The sequence below is a fragment of the Lissotriton vulgaris genome, chromosome 2_1, assembly GCF_964263255.1.
Source record: "Lissotriton vulgaris chromosome 2_1, aLisVul1.2, whole genome shotgun sequence".
NCBI lineage: Eukaryota > Metazoa > Chordata > Amphibia > Caudata > Salamandridae > Lissotriton > Lissotriton vulgaris.
Window position 1 is genome coordinate 652,075,444 of NC_141687.1, and position 22,416 is coordinate 652,097,859.

Genomic DNA, 22,416 nt, shown 5'->3' on the forward strand with positions numbered 1-22,416 from the left:
GTCTTGTCGTAAATGTCTTATATATGTGTAATACATGTGCCGTCTTCCCTGTCTGAGTTTGTGTATAATGTACGGATTTATGTCTTCCCTCTGTCTGTATCTGCATGTTACCTAACCTTTGCTGTTCTGTGTTGTAAGCGCACTAAATGACCTATTTTTGTACACGTCTCCCTCTCTCTCTCTCTCTCCTCTCTCTCTCTCTCTCTCTCTCTCTCTCTCTCTCTCTCTCTCTCTCTCTCTCTCTCCCTACATGTCATACGTGTACCGAATGGCTCGTTTAGATTGCGGACGACTCTCACTCTCTATGAGAGTCTTCCTATTCTCTCTCTTTTGGTAAAATCGTGCCCCACCGGCACCAGTCTGATTGGATATTTATTGAACGCGAAGGTGTTCAGCGAAATTGGCTGAAACTAAAATGATTGTACCTTGCCATATTACTGCCTCTCCTTTCTGCAAAATGAATGAACTTGAATTGGCTGAGAAGGAAAGGACAGGTAAGACGACTAAAGTCCCCCAAATCTGGCCATTTATAGGGGAACTGTATGTCAATGGCACCGTGTATCTGTTCTACAGAAACGAACGCCACGTCCAGATTGAACCCCCAACGCCCGGATTGCCCCACCCCCCCCCTTTTTTTGCACCCAAGCGCAAGCGCTCGAAGCCTCCCCGCCCCATTTTTGATAAACACCAATTGCTGTCCCGAATATAAACTTGATGCACATGAGTAGCCGTTGACCCTCGAGAAGACCATGTCTTGCCTGACTCTCGATAATGGCACCCCCGCCCTGTTCGTAAAGGTTAGCCAGTCCTGAGGGGAAATGCTCTGTAAATGCTGAATATGATGTGATGCACAATTAATGGGAACCCCATTTACCTCACTTGATTTATAAATAAGACGATGAATAGACCTGCCATGAACCCAGTAGGAATACTGACACATGCACTGCTTGGTAATGGACCTCTGACTGTGACCAATGAGCGTATCTCCCAAATGCGTAGAATTGAGGAAGGAATTCACATGCGTAGATATCTTCTTTTGCCATTTCACTGAAACCTTGTCTTGTACCTATTCAAAGATTCACGATCACCGAAGGAGATGGGTCAGAAGTGACGTACAGCCTGGCTGCGGATCTTGGGACTCGTGTGACCTCGACCAAAGGTGGAGCCGCAGAGCAACAGGATACGGGACGAGACCGCAACTTCAACGTGGAAAATGAAAAACGGCGGGCCACCTCGAAGCCACCCGCCTGCTAAACCCACGTGTGCCTGGAGTCTCCGTCCCCCTTCCTTGAGCCCGATGGATGGGCCTGCCTGCTTGTTATCCTTTGCTCCCTTGGTCCCTTTTGTGTGTCCGAGGAACTCTGACCCAACTCCACCCTCTCCCCTATTGACTATTTGGACCACACTCACCCTCTTTTCCACGTGACTTTTTGCCAAAGGAACGAACAGCATCCCACTGGGAATAGGATGCTGCCATAGAACTATGGGTGCCGAGCATGAGGCGCCACCAACCGGATTGTTTAGGGAACAGGACTGTGGTCTAACAGCAGAGGACTGACCGCACCCTGCAACGCGAAAGGATAGAACAGAGCTGGACCTATAGCTCCACCGCCGGTGCTCAACAGCGCCAACGAAAGTACTCGGACTAGAGCCTACCAGTGATGGCTCACTGACAAAAAGACACTGGGATGAAGAAATATTGTATATTGAACTGAATTCCGCTCTCAACTACCTGGTCAAAACTGTTCATTGGTTACATTTTTTTAATCAGAAACATTTATGCTATGTAGTGCTTTGAAATGGTAGGAACTCGACAAATGCAATATCCTATGTGCCGTATTCTACCAAACACATCAACTGTCCATGATTATATACCATATGCTAATATTGACAGTGCTAATTCTGCGACCGTGCCTGTTTATATGTACCATCATCAATCACGAAAATGAACTTTTGCTATGTAAAAAGGGGCGACTGTAGAAAATTAGAAATATTGATGTACATAAGCAACGTTCATTTCCCTTTTCTCACTCCTCTCCCTGCGCGTACCATGAATACCGTAAAGCATTAACTACATCCTACTGCCAGCAAAGGCCTGTACCCATGTATACATGACAGCCATTTTAGGCACCCTGGCCCTTTTGCCCGCCTAAGATTAGAATCACCGGCTCCCCTTCTGCGTGTACACGACCCTGCCCTGAAAGGCAGCCCCTTTTGCTCGACCCACGCAAACCCCCCATTCCCTCTTGAAGAGGCACCCTTCGCCTTAGCGGACATAGCCCTCCCCAGCTGCACCCGACTGCCCCCGCTCTCTCATGTACGGGTCATAAGATCTATCTCTCTCTCTCTCTCTCTGTGTGACTCTGACCCTGTGTCCACCCTGGCTCCCCCTCCCTTCTCCTCACACAGACAAGTCATAAACCTTCTTTTGCAAGACCCTGTCCTTGAGAGTCGCGGCCGCGCCTGACCAACACCTCCTTCCCTTCCATGAATGCCCCTCTGTTGACAAGCCTTCCCTCCGCGCTCGATTGTCCACGCGGCATGAATACCACTCCTTTGATGACCCTTTCCCCCGAGTCCGGCTGACCACACATGTCCGAGGCCATCGCCTGGGCCAGGAGATACCATTTACTGCCCTTATTGTACGGAGTCACTCCTCTTCAAAGGATCCTCTATTGGTCTTAGCCACCCCACCCCCCCGGGCTATGATCCGGCGCACACATCCTACAAAACACCCAGCTGCGTGATTGCCCTCCCCTCTTATCAGCAGATCAAGGGTCCCCATTGTGAATGTATATGGGTAGGATCACCACGAGGATTATAGGGATGTCTTTCTTTTGCGTCATACATTCCTGATTGTGTTATCAAGTGTTCTGTAGAGTATAAAAGCCAGAGTCTCAGCTCACTTGTTAGAGCACCTCCCGAAAGACACTGTGTTTCGTGTCCGAAATGACTTGCTCTCCTCATGAGAAATAAACTCTGTTCTTGATTCCTGCTTCCAGCGCCCGTCTCTTTATTTTAATAACTATTCAACATGGGAACTAAGAGGCGGTTTGCGCCAGCAGCCTGGGCATCGATAGGATTATGGGCTCATTTTCAACAGCTCCATAAATAATATTGTTTTCATCTGTTGCTGACCCAAAGGACCATCAACCACATTTAGATTCTGCTTCAGCTTCACAACCATGGTCTTCCCACAGCACAGCATGCTTGTTTAACTTGTCGTAAGGTACGTATCGTACCATAATATATTGCCAATCAACCAACATTCTTAACACGTACATAAAGACATGCACCTGGTTTTGTTTATCTTAAATCGTATGGTGCTCTCTGGGAGTATGTTCTAATAGCTTTAAGGAACATTATATACGTTATTAACAAAGTTAGTTGTTACTGACGCTCGTTAAGTGCCTTACTTCTGAAGAAGCATAACTTTGTGCCAAATATCACATGATGACGTCCCCAGTAATGTGCATTAATAGCAAAAGAGGTTTTCCATCAGCATACATTTTTCTAGAATCCAGCGTGACTTTCATAATTATCTAAGGTTAATTCTTAACTCCTACGAGCCAATGTGGATCTGTGATGCTGTGAGATAAAAAAAAAGTAGTGAATAGAAAACGCTCCCTTCGGTGTGAAATGGTGTTTACTTCTCTAGGGAACAGATTTGAAGCAAAAGCATTGGAGTACTTGTGTAGGCAATCCATTCAGTATGTCTTTAAGGAAACAGAGTTTGGCATAATGAAAATAAAATGAGTCAGTTGATATTAAACAACAAAAACCTCTTATTTTGTATAACTTGGATTGGTGAGAGGTGTATAATTTGAAATAACGCATATTTGAAGACACTTTGTGATAGACGTTTCTGGTAGTGGGAAGAAACAAAAGCCTAATGTTCTACATAAAATGTTCTATTGCACCCAGACAAAGCTTTGCGCTAACTAACATCGCTCAAGTACAACTAAGTTACACCAGGCTCTCTATTTTGATAACATGAACAACCTCACGGCTTGACCATTTAGGAGGCAAAAAAATAAAAAACATCAAAAAGACAGTATAACAATTAATACGGCAGAAGAGATTACAAAAGCATTGTCCAATTAAAGGAAATTCAAAAAAATTGAAAGAGTAACTATAAAAATAGATATCACTATTGACCAAACAAATTATTATTATCCCAAGAATGGTCAAAATAAACAACCAGGGATAGGAATTGAGTTTTAAAGCATGGAAATATTTGAGATCTAGCTACAGCCCTCTGTCAGGTATTTAGTCAACGATTCTTCCCCAGATTCAAATGGAGGGAGTTGGGCTTGGGCCATTGTTTGGGGACGTGTCAGATTGTGGGCGTACATACTCTTGGGACCAAAGCAAGACTTAAGTAACAAATTAACTGAATTTATAGCCCCACATATCTTAGCGGCAGATAACTTCTTAATGGTCAGAGACTCGCTATCACACAAAATTAACATCTGACCCCGACACTACCAGTCTAATCACAGACCTAAAGTCACTAGGTATATATCCAAAGGTGATTGGACCTATATCTATTGAAGGGCACACCTTAGACCTACTGTTCACCAATGAATCAAAAATCTGGGTCAATCCCCCTTCCCCACTTTTCTGGTCACCATTACGCTATCGAATTCCACTTTTAGTCAGGATTTCCAGTGCAGGGGCTGGTTCCACCCGCAAAACCAAGCTGGACAAGGAGAAAAATTGATCGAGACACTTTCACCTCACATTTTCGTCCTCCCTCTTTAATGGGCCACAATAGTCCGGCTGAGGCCCTCAAAGCCTTTGAAAGTGCCATCTCTCAAGCATTGGACAAGGTAGCTCCTGTCTCGATGGAGAAAGACAAAACTAAGCATATGACTAAGCTGGCCCCATGGTTTACGGATCCCCTGAGAATAAAAAAGACAATGTGTAGGAAATTAGAATGCAAATAGAGGTCATCGAAAAAAATGAGGACCGATTATCTTAGAAAAGGACCCACAGACAATACTATGATAACATTAATTGTGCAAGGAAAGCGCATATTGTCAATTAGAATTGACAAAGCAGCCAACTCACATAAAGAACTGTTTAGAATTTAAAAGGAATTCATCAATCCCAAATCCTGTGAGGCATCGATTCCAGCCTCCAAGGACTTGGTAGAAGAGTTAGCAAATTTCTTTGAGGACAAAATAACAAAAATCTACAATACCTTTGTTAAGGAGAAGGCAGAAGAAAATAATAGGGAGTGTAGAAGGATGTAAACTACCCATAAAGTATTATTGAAGGAGTTCATCATGGTAACACAAGAGGATGTTAGTATTAAATAGGGTTAGGTCAGGATCATCGGGAGACCTCGCTCTTCCCTATAATATGTCCACCCTGGCCCCTGTATTTCTGAACAGTCTCACAATCCTGCTCATTAAATCTGGAAGTAGTTCCAGTAAAATGGAGATCCACGAGGGTCAAACGTATTCTTAACAAACCAATGGTAGATCTTAGGGAATTTGGAAATTTTAAATACATCTCCCTACTTACTTTTTTTGGGAAGGTGATGGAAACATTGGTAAACACACAAATGATGACATACTTGGAAAGTCAACAAATGCTCGACCCTTCCCAGTCAAGTTTCCATGCATGGCATAGCACTGACATAGCATTAGTGAAAGTACTAGACAACGTAAGACTTTCTCTTGACGATTGACACACCGCAATGCTTGTCATATTGGATCTGTATTCAACACCATCTCCCATGTAGTCTTAACTAAAAGAGATTGGTGCTGGATGGAAAGCCCTTGGCTGGCTAAAGATCTTTCAGAATGGACAGACACATGTGTTGCAGCTAGAGTCGTATGTCTCAAGAACCATATCCTTACACAGGGGCGTGCCTCAGGGATCGGCGTTGAGCCCTACTCTTTTTAACATACATGTGGCACCACTTGCACAAGTGATAAAATCATATGGCTTTGATGTCATGTCTTATGCAGATGACACACAGTTGGTCATCACAATGGAACTCAAGCTGAAATAGACTAAAATAAGATTTCGAGACTGCATGAATCCTATTGCCAAATGAATGCAGAAGAATTATCTAAAACTCAATGCAATTAAAACAGAGGTTGTACAGTTTGGGAAAAGTCATGAGTCTGGTGAGATGTCTGGTGGCCCATTAGTGTAGGCCCTATTCCCATAGCAAAGGCAACTGTAAGAAATTCAGGAATTATAGTAGATGACGAATTGTCAATGAACGAACATGTAAATCACATCTCAGGTACATGTTTTGCCATTATGTGCGCCCTACAGAAAGTATTTCAATGGATTCCACTCAGATCTAGAATATCAATTGTCCAGGCCCTTATTATCAGTGCCTTAATGGCCTCCATCAATGAAGAATTGTTCACCAAACCTCAGCTGGTCCAAAACACTTCAGTACGTCTAGTATGCCATCTTCCTTCCCTATCACCTTGAGGTCCCATTCTAAGAAGGGCAGACAATTAGAAAGCACACTCAATTTGAACTCCTTGCCTTGGCACACAAATCTCTATATGAAAATGGTCACCTGTATCTACAGAGAAAACTTAATTGGTATGCTCTGACTATGAATCTATGGTCCTGCGGGAAACATCTGTTACATCCCCATCGGAATTCAAACCACCAGAAATGGTGGAAGATAATTTTCATCCCCAATAATGGAGCCAACTCCACTTACAGCTTCGTGTCTGCACTGACCATAGACACTTTAAAAAAAAGCCCTAAAAACATGGATGTTTTAACCTGTTGCATCTCCACTGTTAATATCCCTTCAGAAGTCTTCCACCAGCAGCTTGAGACTCTTTCAGGGTGATTTGTTGCGCTTAATAAGTGTCCAAATAATAATCGTGAAGTCTTTCCCTCTCACTATGCTTTGAGGCATAATGTTAAGCTTCTGAAGGAGTGCTTCATTTGATATGCAAGAGGTTCGTAGATGTTATCATATGGCAGGGACTGTTTGTTGAATGCAGATATCATGAAAAGAAATCAACCTACATAAGTATATAGTTAAGTGGAATGATTATGTGGATGCACAATACCACTTTAGTTTGTGTTGAAAAGAACACCAAAATATAGAATACAAACATTTTCTATTAAAGAAATGAGCCCTGACAAGTATTCTAGGGTGACCCACAAGGGCTGAGAAAAGGGGGTAGATTTTCTATTTTTGCAAGATACCTAAAGGTAGGATCCCTGTTGTTATTACGCATGCTCTCTGAAGAGCCCACATTCACCGTACACTGAGCCAACTTCTCTCAAAGATTGACTTTCTGCTATATCTTTCATGGGCAATCTCACCTGCGATTGAGTTTTTTTTAATTGAAATCCATATAACAAGAAGTTTTTTTATCCATACATACATACATAAAATTCGTTAAATATGTTAAGTGATACAGAATTGTTAAATAACACCGATTGACCGGAAAGCAGTAAATCCTAAAATCAATAAAAGAGAGACAATATATACATTTGAGCCAGTATACAAAAAAATGAAACGCATAATATCTTGGAACAGCATCCACTGCCAATAATTAACACAAACTAAACAGTGGATTAGACCTTAGAAACCTTAAGCATATTCAGAGAAATCATCGAGTATTGCCAAAATACTATTTCATCCTGTGTTAATTAATATACCTGCATTACAAGAAGATAGAACGTGTCATATAATAAATTAAAATGCTGATATTACAATACATAGGAGTCAAGCATGCTGAAAATACTTCCTGAAATATAAGCTACATTTTGTGATGTTAATCAAAATAAGCTGCCCAAACCCTCTCAAACTTCTTAAGTCTGCCAATTCGCAGTTCATAGGCTTGTTCGCTTTTGTTAACCTGCTTCATTTTCCGGACCCATTCATTTTTAGATGGTATAAGATCCGATCTCCATCTCTGTAGCAAAAGTGATCTGGTGACAGCCATTGCAATATATAATAATTTAATCATCTTGTCTGAAAGAACAAGGTCTGGGTAACAGCCAAACACTATCAGCCGAGTATTCAAACCTATTGCAATTAAGCATTCGGCTTCCAAATACTGAAAAATGTAATTTCATAACATCTGGATAAAGGGCATTGTAATATGATATGTGTCCAATTGGCTGAAAGATAGTTAAGGTACTGGAAGCACTGCCCAGATTGGTTGGAGTAAACCTTAGATAGGAAAAGTGGAGTTCTATAAAGGAGCCATTTACTAAAACATAACATACTTCGCCAATTAGCCCCCCTTAATGTACTAAAATTGAGATTATTAACTACTGACCACATACTTGCTGTGATTTCCATCTTCTCATCGTCCACCTTGGGGCCTTAATAGTGAAGAAGAACTTTGGTCATTTGTGGGATGAAAATGGGTGAGAGAAATGCCCATCAAGGGCATAATTCTAATATTTGGGATTCCCCAATTACCGAAAAGTCGTGAGAACTGTGTGATAAGGTGTAAGACAAGTAAGATAAGGAAGGTCTAGCTAATGGATTCATTGAGATGGTTGAGAGTCAAGACTGATAATAGATCCTTACGGCTGTTGAGTAAACCAATTCTATGGCCTGAATAAAAATGCAACATTTATTTGTGAATATACAGTGCCTTTTTGTGTAAATAAGCCTTGTCATTTAACAATGTATGGATTGGGGCTCAGGGTCTGTTTGCCCATTGAGGGTGCAATTGGAATTACACGTGAAACATGATATTGTTATAAGAGATTCATGACATGCTCATTTTGGGCTTGATTGTAAAAAACGGGAGGTTGCCTGTGGGAGGAAATGGGCATAATATAAATGTCTTGTGGAGTGAATCTCTTCCACGCAAGATGGCCCAATCATGTTTTAAGGTCCCGCGTTGGATATTGTAAGCAATTATTTTTATAATAATTCCTAGTGATTTTTCTGCGATTATTGAGAAATAGCGTCCCACACGTATATGATGACTTTAATAAACTGCATAGTTTACTGGGGCAAGGACACAAACAACAAGCATAGCAAAGATGGCCGCCATGGAAATCCACTGTAGCGAGTAGAATAACTTTTCTTTGTTTTTATGACCTTTTTGAATGATTAAAAGTACAAAAAAACGGTGCATTCACATGCCTCCATCCATGCCTGCCATAAAGCACATCCCGCCCTGCACCAGGAAGTGAATCCTGGGCCCTAATACAGTTGGAGTGGTATTTATTAGGCAAAAGATAGCAATGTCATTATGCTATGCCACACTGCATACTCAAATCACGTAGAGGGCAGGCAATAGCCCCCCTCCCGCTCTTCCTCCTGAGCCGCCACAGTGTAAAGTGTAATCACAGAGCGACAGGTGTTGGAGCACTTTGTTAGTGTTTATATCTCGGATCATATGTAACTCTCACTTCACACTTTCTGTCTGTGTAATTTACAGCACTTACACATCTTCTTCATTGCACTAGTATCACTACTTTGAAGACGTTGCAGGCCGGTCTCTTCCTCGTATATTTACAATCTAACAAGTCGTCGAGAAGGCACTTTATTGCAATGCAATATGTCTCGCATTTGTGAAAATTTAAGCTATTAGTATTTTAAATGACAATGCCTTTTATTTATGCTTTAAAACCCAAAATATAAATAAAAGGCATTGTCATATACAATGCCAATAACTCGTGAATGCGAGACCTTTTGCAATGCAAATGCTTGTTCTAATAGGAAATTGGACGTTCCAAGGCTTAGGTACAAAGGCATCTAAGAGTACGTAAAATAATACTACTGTATTACTACCTCCTGTACACCCGAATGTTTTGGTGAATCGGCTCCAACATCTGTATAAAGAAGAAGTCGATACCTAAGGAAAGCATGTACTAATTGCACACTTCGTCATGAATAAATTACAGGCCTTGCAAAACTACATGATAGTTTCATACTGTTGCAGATTTCCAGTGACACAAATTATATTAGAGGACCTTAGGCTATTTGTGGCTGAACACCCCCTGCTCAAATGACACCACCTGACTATATTGTATCACAATTAATAAATGACGAGTTGAAATTACATATGAGCTAATTAATATTCAGCAGTAGAGGTTGCAAGCATGTCCTTTAACCCCTTCGCTGCGGGGTTTATTTTCCCGCTGTGCTGGGGGGCAGAGGGGGCGCGCATGGCGCACGCATGCTCATGACGAGCTGAGCTCGTCATGAGGCACGGCGCTCCTGTGCTCATGACGAGCTCAGCTCGTCATGGCCACACACATTCCCGTGGAACGCTCAGCATCGCAGGGGAATTATCCCCGCATGCAAGCGTTCCACGGCTCATGACGAGCTGAGCTCGTCATGAGTACCGGAGCGCCGTGGCTCATGACGAGCTCAGCTCGTCATGAGCATGGAAGGAGTTAAGACAAGTGGAGAGTATGTGATGTTAGTGGCACTATTTATTTATTTAATTTTTACAATGGACAGATGCAATTCAGAGATTTAAGAAGTTTAACGATTCAAAGGTACTAGGGAGAAGCATATTTGAAGAAAAAACGGAAACGAAGAAGCATTTGGAGTGAAATGGTGAGCAAGGGAGACAAAATCAAGAAGCAGCTTAAGCAGGACTGTTGTAATTTTAGACATTGCAACAAGTCCACTCCTCTCCTTTAAAAGCGCATTATGCCAGGTGCGTAGCCAAATCATGATTGATTTTTAAAAGATACTTTTCTGAACGTTTCAGACAGCCTCAGTCCTACTTCATGCAAGACTCTTGTACGTTCCGGGCGATCTTTGTACCCCACTTTCACTCCCCAAATACTTTCTTTCATACCTGCACCTTGGCATCGCCAGCTTTTTACAGTCTTGGCTCTGGGCTGAGCAACCCCCCTTGGAGAGTTTATCAGTGATATATTCTGTTTGCATTATTTAATATGATTTTGTATATGGTACAACATAATTTGAAAAGGCCATGACCTTGCATGATAAGTCAATTAAGATCAACAACAATAGGAGTGATGTACTCTCAAGCTTAGTGCAGGTATCCGGTTTGGAATGAGGAAGTGCCAGCCAGCAGGAGCCTGTGGTGAATCTGCGACCCCTAAGGTCTCTAATGGATACTATTTATAATCTCTACTCTTTTCTCCTTGGCTTCTTTTTCGAGATTTCTACGTTGAACCCTTTCTTTTCCTTTACCTTGAATATAAATAATTATTTAGGGAAAACGAGAAATAATCAACAATTAATTTTAACATTTTAGCCCAGATTTACATATTTTTTATGCAGCGCAGCAGCCACATTTACTGCACTGCACAAAAGTGAAAACAACACAGTGCCATATCACCAGCACTAGCCTGATGCGACTGTCATTCCCTGCTTTGGCTTTCATACACAGTCTCGCACCATGGTGCAGAGATGAGTGTGAGCTGTTTAGCACAGGATAAGTCAGAAAGCATACCCTTACAGTACAAATACCTAGACAAACTCATCCAACATGTGAAACATCAATGTGTCCATTTGTGCCTATTTTCTAAAGCAAAGCTGGACAGTCTATCTCAGTAGGTCAGGCTTTGCTTCAACACCTGTGGGTGTTTGTGCTGATACACCTCAGTAACACCCCAATGATTCAAAGTGTGCCAAGATGCTCAAATTGCTAACTGCAGTAAGAAAGGGGCACACTTTCAGCACAAAATACCTTGAGCATTGAACAGTAAATAGCATGCGCCGATTCGTATCAGTGCAAAGCCAGAGTAAATCTTGGCCTAAGTTTGAAATTCCAGTTGCTAAGTTCTTACTTAGATGACATACAACATCTTCTTGAATACAGCACTGACAGTGGGATTTGGGTTTATGCATTAGTGATGGTCGCAGAGTTTGTTTGCGATACCAACGTTTGTTTGAGCAAACATGGAGACAACCCAGAAATACTAAAGAACCATCTACCTTCTTCTTTGTTGTCATACTGTGCTAAACTATCAGAGGCACATGTGGTAGAAGATACAAGACATCATCTCCAAAATTACAACTACTTGGATCACAATAAGATCGGCTGTGTCCCAGACACAACACTGAAACATGATATTATCTGTCATTGATGATCTTAGATCAGATCTTGATGAGAGGTTTACCTCAGCATTGATACTACTACTTGACTTAAGCGCAGCCTTTGACACACTAGACCATCAAATCGTACTATAACATGTCCAGGCTACGGGGATAATTTAGACTCCATGTAAATGGTTGACATCATATTTGGAGAACAGATCACAGGCAGTGCAGGTATCCTTTTTTGGGGGAGCACCAATTAGCATAGAATGTGGCGTACTACAGGGATGGCCATTATCACTACACTTATTTAATATATATATTTGACTTCTAATATATGAGCTACTTCACAGAGGCTGTCAGATATAGAACTATGATGACAACTCCCAGATTCTGCTCCGTTTAGATGGCCATGCCCCTTGACACCGAAAACGTCAGGTCATCATGTGTTTTATTAGCGGTTGGGTGGAAAACAACTGCTTAAAACTAAACACAGAAAAAACTCAAATAGTGGTAATGAATGCAAATTAGGCACTGTGGACTAACCAGTTCTGGCCCAGGGAGATAGGACCTCTCCCTGAACCCATCAGCTTTCTTTGAAAACACATATCAGTGCAGCCAATTCAAAGTGTATAATGCATACATATATGTTATATATATTTTCTCACTATTGGTATTGAAAAGTATTATGGCGGTGGTCATTAGTTAAAGGCTAAATTACTCTAACACAATATTTCTTGGCCTACCTAAATGCGATCTTTGAAGCCCTGCGGAGAACCCATATTGCACTTTTGGTGTAAAAACTCCACTGGCTTAAAATCAATTAACGGATTCAATTTAAAACCTGTTGCTTAGTTTTCAAACCTATACATCGTCAGGCCCCTCAGTTTGTATCCAAACGAGTTTCTAGTTTCACAGACACTCAGATCATCTTCAGCAAGGTCAGCAATAGTCGCAAGATTTTGCACCACTAAATGGGGGCGGGGAGCAAACATTCTCTGCGCTAGCACCAGCATGCCTTACCACTTGATCTTCTCTCCCAATCCGATTTGGTGTCTTTCAGGAAAGCGTTAAATACATGGCTACTTATACAAGCCTTTGGTTCTTAGTTTGTAATTCATTACTCCTCTCATATCCCACCACATATAGCTCTCTATCAGTGAGCGCCAGGAAACCATGGGTGAACGTGTGCTCCATAAATATAAATTAACATTAACATGATAACAAACTTTTCACAAATTGAGTTCTGCTATCTAATAGCATTAACGGGTATGAATAGTGGTGTTTTGCTGTTGAAACCTGCTAAAAAAATTCAGATAGCAACTTTCACCTGAATTATTATTGCCAAGTGAAACATATACGCCATAACCATAAATGCTTCATTACAACTTAGGGACCTTTGAACAATTCATTATTTCATTGCTGCATTGGCTGCCAGTCCGAGAAAGGGTGAAATTTAAATCTCTCTGCCTTGCACATAAAATCTTGCAAGGTAAAGGCCCTCCCGCCCTTCAAAAGCTGGTGACCCTGTATAAGGCAAGTAGAACACTACGCTCAGACCAACAACACCTACTTAAGATCCCCAGGGTCAAAAAGGCCCGTTCAGGAGGGAGGAGATTTTCCGTAAAGGTTGCAACCCTCTGGAACTCACTCCCCCTAGGTTTGCGCTCTGAGCCATGCCTTTTGCGTTTTCGTAAACAACTGAAAACGTTTCTCTTTTGTTAAGCCGCTGTGCCTCTTACTCTCTTAAATTGTTACTCTGTTTGGTTAAGCGCTGGGATGCTCTAGGGTAACCACGCGCTATACAAAACTGTTTTAATAATAATAATAATAATAATAATAATGAGCCTAATCCTACAGTTAAAAATTACAACTGGAATATTTAACACAGGAAACGGTAAATTTACCAAGCACGGAAACGTGTCAACATTCAATTCAGAACATCTGCATAACAGAACATGACATTGAAACCGTTAAACAGTTTTCAAGTTTTCATGCTGAGCCATAGATGACGGATATATATTCTGGCCCCAAGAATCAATGGATCATAATTTTTCAAAAAAACTCTGGGAGCTCAGTTACTAAAATACACTCTAATAAATTATTTAAATATTTCATTTGTCATTCCATTTTTGAGTAGGTGATTTTTCACTTTAAAAGCAATGTGTTTGCATTCATTCTACACAATATCCTTCTTTGCCACACTTACCAAGAGGAGGTCCATGTGTCATTAATATGTCAATTCCCTCTGGGATTTGGTTCCACTTGTCTAGAAGTGACTGGCCTCTTGGAAGATTAAATCCCCATCCATTGAACCAAGGTGTCCTTAAGGGGAAGAAAACAACAAACTACAATGTTATACATGTCTTGCTTAAGTCGTATACATATTCCTTCATTAATGCTTCTATATTTGGTTAAATTCCAAAATCAAGCAAGTTTCAAAATGGTAAGTGGTAGCTCTAAAATTAAAGCATAAACAAGGGGAAGGATGAAATGCTTGAATTAATCTCAGTCTCTGGCAATCGCTCGGGCCGCATCCCGATATATAAATTTTCGCCCACCATGCTACATCAGTTTGGGTTCAGCCATATGCAAATCAGCCTTGAACGTGTTCCTCGTGGGACCAGACCAGCCCGAACTGCCATGCACCACCTGAACCAAAACACAAGAACCCCAGGACTGGTTTAACCCTTGTTATGGGCTGGCCATAGCTTGGTTCCAGTCGCACAGTGAGTCTGAGTCCCACGTCTGGGCATACCCATCACACTTAGGGTGTCAACTGCAACAAAAAAAGGAGCTAGATAAAATGCTTTAATTAATCTCTGCCCCTGGCTATCGGTAGGGTCGCATCTCAGTCCATCATTGCCAGTAGTGGAGATTAATCCAGGTTGATCTGTTCCCATAAGGAGCAGGGTCAAGATTGATATGCATATTGCAGGGTCCAAACTGAGGTAGCATGTTGGGAAAAAACAATGGATTGGGATGCAGCGATTCCAGTGGCTGAGATTAATGTAAGCATTTCACCCATCACCTTGTTGTTATAAAGCTAAACATGATTTAAAAGATAGCATAATGTCATTCTAAAAGTACCCAAAATAACCAGAGCATGGAAAAAACAGCATCAACTATGCAAAACTTTGAAGTTCTCATAGAACTTAATGGGTCAGTTTCATCATAGTATTTATATAATATTGCAGACATGCAGTGTCCTTTGCATTCTCACTTCATTAGGACTTCGTTAGCAAAATGTCATAAAAGCCAACACATCTGCTGCACATCTTATGCGTGGGCTAGAAAAAATGCCACATCATGTTTCCTTTATTTAGGTTCAATAGAACCATATAAGGTACAATGAAAAAAACATTTAAAAGAAGAAATATACTAAAACATGCAGATTGGTTTTGACAATTGCCGTCCACCAATACAAATTCCTCATGTTTCAAAATCCCTAATGGTATGCTAAAAGTTAATGAAAAAAATGCCATATTATAATAAACAAGTTGCAAGCCCAAGCCCCATGCAGTGCATCTCTAAATGTATACCTTGCCACAATTAACATTGTAGCAGTGCTTAGGTGCACAAAATCACTGGACATTTTTATAAGCCTGCTCCCTAATGGAGTTTTTAATACCAGTCCTTCAATGTAAAAAGTGCTTCCTCGCAGGGCTGATGCGAACATATAATTCAAAGACGATGCAATGTTTGTATAGTAGCTATTTTCAGGGGCCAATTTACTGAGGGTTATCAATGCTGAGTTATGGGGCACGTCAGAATATGTTCTTGTCACAACCCCTGCAAGAGAACCTAAGCAACTCCATGCAGTATTGTGATATGGTACAATCTGTGCTGTTTGCAAGAAATGCCTCAAAACCTGAGGGAAAGATGTCAATAACCAAATGGACAAATTAACAAATTACAAAACGCCAAAAGCTAGGCTATAGACTTAACTTTAGCCTCAATCAACCTGGCATTATGCCACCTACCTTTCAAGGACCCAAATTGCTTTTGGAGAAGAAGATTTATAGAGCACAACTAAAGCGGAGGAAACACAGCTCTCCGTGGTCTTGCCCCAAGATAGAGAACTTAAATATTTCAAGCCCATCCAGCCTCCCAAGCACTGCCCCATTTTATATAGATTTACATTTGATGTACTGAAACACAAAGGAATACACTTTATTCCGATATATATATATATATATATATATATATATATATATATATATATACAACCAACGCCCACTCAATTACGAATGAGCCCGACATATGCTGACTTGCCAACAGGATTTATTTAAGCAAAATTAGCAGAGTTCAGGAAACGCCAGGCAGACGCGTTTCAAGCAGAGATGTGCGCTTTCATCAGTGCCGGTTCCCGTTTCCTTCTTTTCAGAGCCTTGCACCTGCGGGTAATTAAAGTGTCCTGAGCAGTCTCTGGCCACTCCTTTGTTGGTTCCTCCCTGCCTCTGTTTGATGTTGTGCTGCCTCCTGTGCACGTTATGTACCCAGGGGAATGCTGGTGCTGCGAGTCCATATATATATATATATATTCACTGAAAAAACCATAGGTTATAGACCATATATAGTTAAGAATTCGCATTTACAAAACCTTGAAAATTCACTGAAAAAACCATAGGTTATAGACCATATATAGTTAGGAATTCGCATTTACAAAACCTTATTATACTCACACAAAACCATTGAAATTCCATATATAGTTAGTTGCACTAACTATATATCGCGCACCCGCAATCCACTGCTGATGATGTCACATATTACATCATTCATGACATGGTCAGTGACATCACTGATGACATCACTGATGACATCTCAAATGACATCACTGATGACATCTCAAATGACATCACTGATGACATCTCATTTGACATTACTGATCACATCACTGATGATATCATTCATGTGATAATACGATGAACCTCTTCAGACTCTAATATAACCTTAGATACAATCAGTGTAAACAGACACTCACAGACTGTCACTCATCCATGGAGTTACTCACACACCTAGTCAGTCATGCAAAGAATCAATCACACCTCCATTTCCTCAACTATACAGTTATACAAACTTTACTTATTCAAACATATACTAACACATATTTACTCTCTTATACATTCCCTGATACAAGTTCACAATGATCCATACAGCCACTCACACATTCACTGGCTCTTATGCACAGTTATTTATATATGTCAACTCTCACATGTACTGTGTTTTACATATGTACTTACTTTGACATGTAGCACTGAGATATCCATTCACTCACCAATACACTCATGCACACAGTCAACCGCCCATACAGCTGTTTCCACATGCACTTTTGAAACCATACATCTAGTGAATCAACTGCTCACACATCTATGCACAGAGTCATACACCTCCCAGCCACCCACACACACACTCAGTCTCCCATACAAATACTTGGGCAACCAATCAATAACCCATATAGTTACTCATATAGCTACTTATCAACACATGCAACAGTTTACAGAACAACAGACATAATGATGCACAAATTAAGACAGTTTAGTCACTAACCCATGCACTCAGTGAGACACATGTAATCACTCACTCATACAGTCAGTCATGCACCTACTAAATCATTCATCCAGACACTTATACATCCACTCATTCTTCAATATTGTCATGTGCTTATCTAGGTTCCTGATCGATACTGTGACCTTATGCCCCTATTCGGCTATAAATCCATTTATTCCCTATATTGGCATAACCGTTCAAGTGCGATTTTCTGTAAAGTCATCTCTGGCCTCACACGAGCAGAGCCACAGAGCCACATTCCAGCATGACTCTCTGCTACTTCCTTTGCGACCAATTAGTGCAATGACAGAGCAGCAGTCACTATCTGATATTCCTAGATAACACTCCGAGTTCTTCAACAAGATAAAAACTTAGCAAACCTGGAAATCCCCGCTTGCTATGTTTTGATTAGTAATGGAACTCTAATGAGCAACTGATAACTATCACTTCCTAGTGACATCTTTAATTGACGTCTTATGTCCAGCAAACTTGCGTCAAACCCGGCACCTGTCAGGTATAAATATTACCAACGTTGCCTTAAGCAATGAGCGAACATGTTGCTGATGCCAGCTGCCTGCATGACCCCGTGTTGGTAAAAACTAGCACTCTGTCGCTGCAGCCTGCTATCCTGTGGTGGTGAAGCTACTGATTACCATTATCGCCGCTACAGCGCGACCTATGGTGCAGTACGCTTGAGGAGCCGTGCAGCCGTCCTCTGCGAAGACATCCAGCCCAGCTGCCCGCGGACGCTGTCACCCCTCCTTCCTCGACGCGCTGAGAGAAGCCGCTGCCTTTCTCGTGCAGAGAAATCCAGTCCCGGCGCTTCCAGTTTACCCTCGCAGGTGACTGGGATATCGAGAGAGACCCCTGAAGGAGATACCAATCCTCCATCATTCTATTCAGAGGTATGGTGTTGACTAAACCCTTAGACGAGAATTCTTGAAACAAACCTTGGCAAAACCAACTTAACTTAAGCTACTTACTTACTCCCCCTTCTCACGTGTTAGGCTTAGGTCAGGCACACTGGGGTAGGCGTAGTTAGAAGCACCAGTTGAGTATGTTAGCCTAATGTATATATGACTGTATATATGTTTTATTACTTTTAAACCATTGTATGGCTAAGAAACCATATCAATGCTTTTACAGTTCTATTTCGCTATTCTTATCTTACTGTACGTACTTTTCATAATAACAGTTATTGCAATTGTGGCAATACATTTCTCTTGTATGAGAAGAAAGACTGTTCAATAAATGTTAACCCTTTATTGATAAACGCCCGTCTCTCTATTCTCTACATACTGTGAAAGTAAACTGCACTAGACTGACTGAGTGAAATCTATGTCTATTGTTTCACACGACCCTAGAGATCGACTCTTGATCTGAGGAGCAAAGTTGTCATGTTGCACGGTTGTTGGAAAGCTGAATCCCTTCTTGTCTGTGCCAAGGAAGCTGATCACTTCCTATGCAGAGAAGAAAGTTTCCAGTGACCTCTGAGCTAGTTGGTAACACAACCCAATTAAGTTTAGCATAGTCAGTGGAGGCCTGGAATATAAGCAGTTCCACGTCGATACTACTGTTTATGTTATTCCAATGCGCAGGGCCTAGTGGGAAACTAGGAACTACACTACATGGCGCCCAACGTTTGGTAAGGCGATAAACTAACGTAAGACTTGTAGAGTAACTCAGTCGTGCATATTTCACACCCCTTTCTCCCTTAAATACTCCAATAGACGTCTGGAGTGGGTGAAAGGTTAAAATCCGCCCGACCTTAGTAGGAAGAGATTCCTATGTAAAGCTCTGGTTTATTCAACGTTGAAGGATACAGTGTTCCAAAATATTGTGCATCTAATCTTTGTCTCCTGGGAGACCTACTCTGCAAAAAACTGCATTTATACAATGTCAGTAGAAAACAACGGCACCACTGGGGCCGCAGTAGATGCGACTCAGCAAGGTCCCGAATACACAGACCCGGGTGCTATTATCATCCCGGTCCAGTTAAGAAGATCTATAACTTTAAAACTTATAGAAAACGGACTGCCACCTCAAGGTGGTACAGTAATTTTCGTGATAGAGGCTCACGAGTATCGGCAGAGAGAGGTATTCTATTCATGGATAAACTTTCCAGCGGTAAACGCTATAACACAAGAGTTTCACTATTACAAAATAGAGGAACCTCCGGAAGAGTACGCTCCTTTCGAGGAGGTTGAAATTCCACTTAAATTTCAAGAGCACCTGCTCTGGTTTAATGGCGCCCTAAAACATAATGATCACATAACCAGGCTCGGTCCACTAGGTAGACCAGGAGCCACGTGGCCGGTTCTAGCCAGCTACACACCACATCCTGACATTGCAAGAATGTCTAGAGAAGAGCTGTTAGCACAGCTAAACACATTAATAAAAATACATAGGCAATTAGTCCAATATGTAATACGGACTGCAACAGTCCAGCCAGCTGTTAATTCACACCAGCTGACCCCTCATCAAGGGAACACAAATAAAATTACACCACAGAACATACAGTCATGTCTTGGTAAAACACCCGTAAAACGGGAACAAATTCCTTTCTGGTTAGCCCAGAAAATCACTCAAATAGAGGCAGTATTTCCTGATACTACCCCTATTGAGAAACACAGAATCTTGACCATCTGCCTTCCTATGGGAATCGCACCACACGTGGAGGACTGCGACACTTGGGGTACAGTCTTTGCTTCCATTTACACAAAAACACACGGTGTTCCGTCTATGGCGGTAATACCAGACGTGCTAAAACAGATTCAAAATGAATTCGGTCCAGAACCCGCTTTAAATCTAGGTATGAAATTACTGAAAGACTTCAAGCAGGTCACGGCTATATTATTAGCCAACGTAAAGGGAGAAGCAGCATCTGTGGCGATTCGCCAGAAGTTGAAGGAAACAGATATAAAAGATCCTGTTGAGCTTGCAAAAATCATAGAAAAATGCTATGAAGAATTAGGTAGAGACAGCTTGGGTGGGAAACCAGTTAAGCCCCAACTGCTCGAAAATCCTGAAAAATTATTTATTAAAAATAATTCAAACACTCCTAAAAAGAGCTGGGATGGAAATAAACAATCCACTCCCAAGGAAAAAGTTTTCCAGTCCAGAGGAAGGTCTCCTCGACGGAAGGAAAGAACTCCGACTCGAGAACGCCAGTCTCCCCAACGGGAGCCCTCTGAGAAAAGATATAACCTTAGAAATAGGGATAATATAAAAAAACCTGATAGATATCAAAGTATTGATACACGTCCCTCTCGATCTTTTCCACAGAATTCGGAAAGAAGAGGACGGTCAGACCTAGGAGAGCACACCAAGTCCAAAGACAAGGAACCTGCTCAAAATAAGAAATCTCAATTTCCTAAAAAGAAGGTAGCCAGTATTAGAGTAATCAACCATGCCGAGAATACTGAGGACACAGTTGAAAAACGGGGAGTGGGCATTGACAATGTTGGACAGTGCAGCAGAGATCAGTATAGCGCGCAAGATCTTGATGAGTCATCTGGAGACAGTGGACACGAATGAATACATTCAGGTTGAAACTGCCGACGCCAGACTTAGCGAGCCCCATAAAATATACGAAATAACATTGCGTATAGAGGGTGATAAGACTAGGAAAATTAAGGGTCTATTTTGGGATAAGCTCTCAAAAGGCTATGATATTCTGTTAGCTGAAAAAGATTGGCCCCCGGAGTTTGTCAGGGAGTGCCCTCGTGGCGAAGAAGTGATTATGCCTGCCTTCTCGAATCACATACCGATTCACAAAAAATACACATATGCAAGGAAATGGGCTGTAGCCCAGGCACCTGCATTGTATAAAAATCATGTAGGATGGGATGAGGATTCTACGCCTCACAAAATCCAACTAAAAAGTGAACCAACTGCCCAACGGCAGTATCCCATAAAGCAAGAAGCTAAAAAACAAGTCAGGGAGATCTTAGATCAACTTGAGTACCAGGGGGTGATTGAAACATGCACCTCTCAAATGAACAATCCTTTGTTTCCTGTCTCCAAGCCAGACAATTCATATCGTCTAGTTTTGGACTACAGACACCTTAATACATGTTGCAAAACTTTTGCAGTACAAAACTCGCATAGTGCAGCCCTAATGAATAACATAGTTAGGAAAAAATACAAAACGACATTAGACATTTCTAATGGTTTCTTTTGTCAAAACATTGCACCAGAAAGCAGATATCTGACCGCTTTCTCCGCATTTGGGTCACAGAAAAAATTCTGTCGTCTCCCACAGGGGTTCAAGAACAGCCCAGGACTATTCTCAGCTAGGGTAACAGAGTTACTACAAATCTATGATGATGAAGCATTATCTTACGTAGATGATATTTATCTCACAGACGACGACTTGGATACTCACTTGAAAAGAGTGAACACCATTATACTTGGGTTCGCAGCAGAGGGTTACAAATTCAACTTTAAAAAGTCTCGAATTGCCCATCTGACAGTACTGTTTTTAGGGTACGAATTATCAAGTGAAGGGAAAAGCCTAGCGGACAACTTCTTAGAGAAGTGCGCTGTACTCCAAGCTCCAAAAACGCTGAAGAATTTACAATCCATACTAGGTTTTCTGAATTTCGGAAGAACTTACATACTAAATTACGCAGAGAGGGTTAAACCTCTCTACGAACTAATAAAACCTGATTTAAAACAAATCAATTGGACTCAAAAACACACAGAAATTTTGAGATCACTGCAAACAGACATGTTAGCAAAAACAAAATTAGATACACGTGACAACACGATCGATCTTGTAATCCGAGTCATCCCAGGAAGATGCGGATTCACGTACCTAACCTCTAATGAGGGAGAAAAGGTACCTATTTCAATTAAATCTCACTTGT

General features: G+C 41.4%; 1 protein-coding gene across 1 annotated transcript in view; it reads right to left on the reverse strand.

Annotated features, from left to right (window-relative positions):
* Nucleotides 1-22,416, reverse strand: part of MPPED2 (metallophosphoesterase domain containing 2) — a 699,046-nt gene that overhangs the window by 75,312 nt on the left and 601,318 nt on the right. The window contains exon 5 of the mRNA XM_086955812.1: nucleotides 14,205-14,320. Coding sequence (XP_086811938.1) covers nucleotides 14,205-14,320 — 116 coding nt within the window. The remainder of the gene's footprint in view (nucleotides 1-14,204; nucleotides 14,321-22,416) is intronic.